General features: G+C 35.5%; 1 protein-coding gene across 4 annotated transcripts in view; it reads right to left on the bottom strand.

The window, feature by feature from the left end:
- Positions 1–228: 228 nt before the first annotated feature.
- The window catches only part of LOC114643129 (extracellular calcium-sensing receptor-like), a 40,481-nt gene continuing 33,300 nt past the window's right edge, over positions 229–7,409 (bottom strand). Inside the window, exons 2-7 of one of the 4 annotated variants that reach the window (XM_051922267.1) lie at positions 5,915–5,996; positions 5,357–5,648; positions 3,097–3,927; positions 2,687–2,914; positions 2,440–2,563; positions 229–1,260 (exon numbers count right to left, since the gene is read on the bottom strand). In XM_051922267.1, the coding sequence (XP_051778227.1) occupies positions 365–1,260; positions 2,440–2,563; positions 2,687–2,914; positions 3,097–3,927; positions 5,357–5,648; positions 5,915–5,996 (2,453 nt within the window). In that variant the 3' untranslated portion in view covers positions 229–364. Of the gene's footprint in view, positions 1,261–2,439; positions 2,564–2,686; positions 2,915–3,096; positions 3,928–5,356; positions 5,649–5,914; positions 6,131–7,409 lie in introns of those variants that run through there. The other 3 variants (XM_028791809.2, XM_051922268.1, XM_051922269.1) reach the window with 3 other exon arrangements.

Here is a 7,409-nt window from a genome sequence, read left to right as displayed (position 1 = left end):
GGTGAAATGTTGTGTCTTTAAACTTTTTTATTTTCATCATGGATGTAAACTTTAAACTTTTTATTTTCTTTTCAAATACACACTGATGCAGCCCTACACTAACTCTGTTCTACCTACAATGTTCAAAACAACTTCCCATATGTTTCTTTTTATTTGTAGTAGCACTTATAATAAGTAATAGTACTTGCTTTAAGATATAACATACAGTACACAAAATGAATATTAATTCAGCTTTATTACACTGGCCCAGAAAATCAAGGAAATACTTGTGCATGATCATATGTAAAGAATAAGAACTCAGAGCTGACTTTGCTGCTTGGACTACTTTACAAAATAAACTAAGGCTACAGGCACGGCTGGGGACTCATCTTCCCATTAGAGCTCTCTTGTTATTTTCCTCTGGTTTAAGTAGGATGATGTAACATTTTGGAGCAAATATTGACAATAGCACTCCAAAGCTTGATGCTAAAATAGCAAATATTTCCACAGCTACTGTATATTTTCCTGGAGAACTAATATAGGCAGGAATGAATGTTATCCAGACTGCACAGAATATAAGCATGCTGAAAGTAATGAATCTGGCTTCATTGAAAGTGTCCGGCAGATTTCTTGCAAGGAAAGCCAGTAAAAAACAAATGCAAGCCAAAAGTCCAATGTACCCCAGAAGGCAGCTAAAGCCTGTCAAAGACCCAATGTCACATTCCAGAATAATTTTTGTATTGATATTCTTAGAATTTCTAACTGGAAAGGGTGGGGCTGTAGACAACCATATTATACATATTAAAGACTGAATAAATGTAAAGAAGAAAACTGTACCTCTCTGCTGGGCAGCACCAAACCATTTCATAATGTTGTTACCAGGCAGTGTAGCCTTAAACGCCATTATTACAACAATTGTTTTCACAAGAATGCAAGAAATGCACAAAACAAAGCTGATCCCAAACATTACATGTCTGAGCATACAAGTGACGTGGGATGGCTTTCCAATAAAACATAATGCACAAACAAAGCAGAGTGTTAAAGAAATGAGTAAGAGAAAGCTGAGTTCGGAGTTGTTTGCTTTCACAACAGGTGTGTTTCGGTAATAGATGAAAATTGTCAACACACAAATGGATAGACAAGTTCCTGATAAAGAAAGAGTTGTCAAGGCGATTCCCATGGAGTCTTCATACGACAAGAATTCAACTTCTTTTAGCACACACCACGTTTTTTCGAGGTTTGACCAATAATCATCAGAGCATTGAACACACTCGATGGAATCTGCTCAAAAAAATAATATATTGTATATATGTATTAAACAGAAGGATAGGTAGAGTGGAACAGAGTGGTTAGTGCTCTGGTAGTACACCTGGGTAGTATATGGAACACCAGTCAACTGAGCTAAGGCACAGTTTGTGATTCTGTATGATAGACTTGATTTTTAAATAAAGTTTAAAGCGATCCTTAAGGGAAACTGCATTGCATTTTTAACATACTTTATTTACCTTTTTGCCCATTTCCTTCCTCCTAGGCCTGTAAAGGTTAGTTTTATTGTATGTAATATACAGTGTAAATTAAGATAATGAAAATAATAAAATAAAAGATCCACTCAGGTATGAAAAGAAAAAAAAAACATTTTTTATAGGTGGTCCAACACTTCTGTTGCAGACAGAGGTGTATGATGTGTCCCTATTTTTATTCTACATGTTCAGTGTATACTAACAGCATAAAAAAGCAATTTTACGGTATTTCTGGTTAGAAAAACAGTATTCAGAAAATAAATAGATAATAATTTATTCATTAATGCTTCAAATCCATGTAATATCTCTATATGTAAAATCCAACGTCTCTCTGTCTGTCCGCTTTTCACAATAGAACTAGCTAATGGATTTAGATCTGTCTTTTTTCTGTCAGTACGCTATGTATCATAGTTCGCTTGCGGTACCGATTTGTTTGTAAGAATCTGAGAGACACAAACTGGTTCTGGGTTTTGGGCGCAGGGCTCTCCTTACTCACGCACCATCTTCTGGGTGTACCTTACCTCCACTTAGCTAGCGAACGAGAGAACTACTTAACGGATTTAGATCAGGTTTATTTCTATAATTCCAGTTGATTTTGTGACTTCTCTCATCACGCTAAGAAACACAGTTTGCTTGCAGGAGCGATATATTCACGGTAAAATGAGACAGAGGCTGTGGGTCGAGGGGAGGGGGAAGCATGACATCAGGAGTAGGGAGCTGGGCAGGGCCCTCTTCACTGTCCTGTTTCACTACTATGTGGGTGGAGCTGTGGGGGACGGCTAGTATAATATGTGTTCACTGGGAACAGGTCACTCTGCTACCATGCTGCCTCTAGATGAATTGAGTTATTTTCATATTTCATTCCTGCCCTAAGTTTCCTTTCTGTTTCACAGAATGTTAACTCCCAGGACCATTTAATAATGTAATGTTAAATTCTTACCATTTTGCATGCTTATTTCTCCATTTGCACATGGTATACAATCAAAACAGCAAACTGGCTGTCCTTTCCTTATTGCTTTTCTGGTACCTGGTAAACAGCTTGCACTGCATATCGACTGTGGACACTCAGAAAACAAAAATAAATATAAGAACAGTGAATAAATTTGAGGTTTGAGAATTCAGAGAAACAAAACATTGTTTTGCATTAAAGCAAAATAATGAACAACGATAGAGGTAGTGCTACCTACTCTTCCATTGTCAAACTTCCAAAACATAGAGTTTTCCTGAAGAAATAACTCCTTGCCGAAAATTGCAGCTTTGTCAAAAACGCCAATTGTTTTAATATTAACAGTTCCACTTTTGTCAAGTTGCCAGTTCACAATGTCATAGATGGCAAGGGCATCACCATTTTCATCAAAAGCCACTCTTTCTCCTAACTGATTAATGAAATCAACATTCTTTAAATACTGTAAAAGCTGAAAAAGAATTACATCTAACATAAGGTTTAAAGAAGCTGGGACAGACAGACTGAGTCTGCATATTGAAATATCCAAATTTATTTACAGGCAATAAAAAGAGATTAATTCAAGAACCTTTCACTAACATTCATTTGATGCAAGTCATATGTTTCATTCAGGCTTTATACATTATCTCTTACCTGCCAAGGCTGAAGATTGGCAATGTTAGCACAACTTTTATTTTCAAATGGTCCTTTTCCATGTTCACAAGCCATTAAATTATGAAGTGCATGAGCCAAGGAGTACACTGCTTTATAAATATTATAAGAAATTCGTGAGTTGGACACATCGCTATAGGCTGTGTCGGTGCCCTCAAGGCTTTCTAAACCAGTGCACTTTTTACTGTCAGATATTATAGAACCACTATCATTAACACCACTTTCAACAAATTTGCATGCAAACATTCTTTCCCAAAATTGCATAACTAAATTGTTATTAGGGTCCAAATCAGGGCGTACTTGAAGAAGAAAGTTTGTCAGCCCTTTCATCTGTCCACTATGGACTGCAATGCCCAAGGTTCCTCCCAATATATTGAAGTTATCCCTGGCAGCTAATAAAGTGGAGGTGCTCCACCCTTCACTTGCAATCCACTGCCTGTCAGTGATGTTCTGATGAATCATTTCTTTCATAAATAAAGACATTTCTAATCCTGTTGAAAAAGCCACTATGACTTTTGCAGTGGATTCCTTGATAACACTGACAATACGAAGAAGGTTTTCCTTTGTCATGATTTTAGGGATTGTCTCTGAAAAGGCAAGACATCCTATTGCCTTCATTTCTTCATTGAAGTTCCTCATTGCATACTGACCATAGTCATTATCACTTGCAATAAGACCCACCCACGTCCACTTAAAATATTTAATAATTTCCATCATGGCCGTCACTTGAAAGGCATCACTTGGGATTGTACGAAAGAATGAGGGATACTCTTTTTTATTACTCAGGCACAAACATGTGGCAAAGTAGCTGACCTGTTGAAGCAAAAAGACACATCTACTGTATATACTCTTCTGCTATAAAACAGAAAACATGTGTGAATCTTTTTATAGGTTAAAATATAGTGGAATAATTATTGTTTGATAAAATGTTTTTTATACACGTAGGTTTTCTTTTTTGCATTATGCATTTTATGTTCAGCAGTTGGCAAATGTACATATATTACACTTTAAACTGTACATGTACTTCTTAGTTGATAATATTTTTTATTCACCTTCATTAAATGTCTCTTCTTCTCTTACTTTTCTGAATCTGATTTTTCTTTCACATGGTTTTGTGAAACCTCAGCCTATACTGAAACAAATTAGATCCATGGCAGAAAATGATTCATGAATGCCTGTCCATTTCAGAGTACACATCTGGTTAATTTAGAACCACTTAAAGCAGGGATATGAACAGAACATTCAAACTGAACACACACTCCTTTTTTTAAATGTGACGGTACAAACAAAATATGTATGGACATATTAAAGTTAAAACATTTTTTCTTACATTTTGCATGTTTTATCACCTTACTTACTTTTGCAAAAATCAAGCTTTTAGCTTTTACATCATCAGTATATTGTAAACTCAATCTCTCATCCTAAAGGATTTTTTTGTTGAACAAGGCAACATTTAAATTCATGCTATCTGACTCTTATTCTCTTTATATTATATGCTAAAAATGTAAATATATAATACATATGCCACATCATTTTCTAACCTGCTTAATCCAAAACAGGGTTACAGAGGTGGCTGGTGCCTATTCTAGCTAGTGCACTGACCAAGAACCAAACCCTAGACAGGGCACCAGTCCATCATGGGGCAAACACACACACACACGCACACGCACACACACACACACACACACACACACACACACACACACACACACACACACACAAGCACACACAGTAGGGCCAATTTGGAATCACCAAATCACCTAACATACATGTCTTTGGATGGCTGCCTGAGCACCTGAAGGAAACCCACACAGACACAGGGAGAATATTGAAACTCCATGCAAGGAGAAGTGTCACCGTGCCACCCTTGTATATTTATATATTCTGACATAGTACAAAATAAATTCAAACATTTTTGTAAAACACATCTGGGTTTAACACTTCAGCGTGTAATCTTTGCAGCATCTCTAAACAACAGAAATACTGTATCTGCTGCATTATCAAAGCTATGCATGAATAATAATCTAAGATGATGGATAAAGAAATCTTCATTATTGTAGCCATGTATGTATAATATTTGTCTAATTGGACTAGCAAATAGATTATATCATGTTCATTGCTGATTTTAAAAATATTGTAATATTTAAAGTCTAACATGGAAAATGATTGCCTGGATTTAATTTGCCAACTGCATGTTATTTTTTTAAACTTGCATGTTTTTTACAAAATAAATCAGAATTACCATAGGGACTCGGAAAAGCCCAAGTATCCTTGATATTGCAATGGAACTTGATGAAGTTGGATCTCCAACAAAAGCCACAATTGGGGGGAGTCCTTCACAGTTGTAATCAGAGATGGTGTCATCCAGACCCCCTATCAGAGATACAGCAGCTCTCAAGGCCACAGGCAAATTCACACAATTATCATATATTCTGTAACCTAAAGTAATATTGGGGAGAAGTGATGTATTTCTGTTTATTTCTTCAATTGCAAAGACCATTGTCTGTGCCCACTGAAAAACTTGATAATCAGGGCTGTTGGAAACACAAATAAAACTAATTAGCAGAATCAGGGGATGATGTTACAGATAGTGCATCACAATGTTTGTGTTAAGCATTGAAATCATGTAAATAGAAGTGAAACATGAAAGCTTTCCAAAATAACAGTTGAGATATAAACGATTAAGAAGAACAATATCATTGTATTGATATTTACATTTGACTTTTTAATTTTTTTGTCTTTTTCTTCCCCAATCCTACAAATGTAAATGCCATTATAACTAAAATTATTTTTCTCTTACCTTCCGCATTTCCATTGCTGAGGTTTAGATGTAAAGGACAGTTCTGGAACTACTGTTTTAAAGCTTATTTCAAATGTTGCACCTAAAATAACATCTCCTTCTTTATATAAGCCATTTAAAATAAATTGGTCTTGGATTTTGCATAATGGTTTCTTAATGACAAGTGCTTGATTCATTAAAGTAAGTAATACCCATAAATATAAAAATACAGTCATTGCTGCTGCATGTCAGACTTGTTCAGGAGCCTCGGGCTGTCCATTATATAGGAAAGGCACAGCCTCTTGTGAACTTAGTGTTTAAAAAGTCAACAGACCTGCTGCATTGTGCCCCTATTCAATTTTTAATTAGATCAGTTATGGAATTATAATGATGTAATGTTGTTAAGAACTACTTGAGTGAGTTGTTATTGCACCAGGCAGCTTAAAATGAATGTTTTCTTTGTTAAAACTCAGACTCTGTTTTGATTCAAAATTTCATTCTTTTATTATTATTATTATTATTATTATTATAAGTGGTAGTAATAATAGTAGCAGAAGAACTGTACAGTACTGTAATAAATGTGTTTAAGTTAATATATTTTACAGTAATGATTTTAAAATGTGATTATGCTGTCATGCAATATCCAAAAAGCAGAAAAGTTGAATTCACCTCATCTTCACAGCATGTTTTAGTATATTCTGGCTAATAAATGATAGTAGCTGCAGAAATATATTTAATCCATTTAACCACAATAATTTAGAAACAAGGTTATGCAGTATATAAATGAAAATAGAATTCCCTGGCTGAATTTTATCATAATGTGCCTAGGCTGGGATCTTCTTTGCATTAGTTAATGCTGGCTTTGAAGTTAAGGTCATTATTACGTCACATTACTGAAAATAGTGCCCTGTTCCAAATTCTCTGTAATGGAACTGGATGCTATCTGGTAGAAGTGGGAGTTGCCAGAGACTCTACAACACAATTTTATTATGATATTCTGGAAACTTTCACTTAAGGCAATAAAGTTAAGCATGTATTTATTTTCTGAACTTGCTTTCTCCATTACAGTTACACAGTAAACCTATCTTAGTGGTTTTTGACATAAGCTGGGAAGTAAATGTATTAGTCCTCATCTCTTCACAAGACAGACACACTCACTTATACAGGGCCAATTTTGAGTGCCCAGTTACCTGACTTGAACATCTTCGTAATGTTCAAGGAACAAAAAGTATCTGGACAAAGCCCACCCACATGTGCTGAAATGTGCAAATGCCATACAGAGAAAAATTAACTGGGCCAGGATATGAACATAGGCTACTGATGCCCTGAGACAGCAAAGCTAATGACTACGCCACTGTGGATTAGATGTGCTACAGCATTTGAACAGTTACATTTTTACTTGCATTTCCTTTTCGTTGAATTCCCTCCTTCTGTTCTGCCACTTTCAAATCATTTAAATAGACATAAAAAAGGGTAAGGAGAGAACCATTCCCGAAGAGGTAACCAGCCCATTGCA

This window comes from Erpetoichthys calabaricus, chromosome 2 (assembly GCF_900747795.2).
Source record: "Erpetoichthys calabaricus chromosome 2, fErpCal1.3, whole genome shotgun sequence".
Taxonomy (NCBI): Eukaryota; Metazoa; Chordata; class Cladistia; order Polypteriformes; family Polypteridae; genus Erpetoichthys; species Erpetoichthys calabaricus.
Note: the sequence above shows the minus strand (reverse complement) of the source record. Positions and strands in the feature narration are given on the sequence as shown.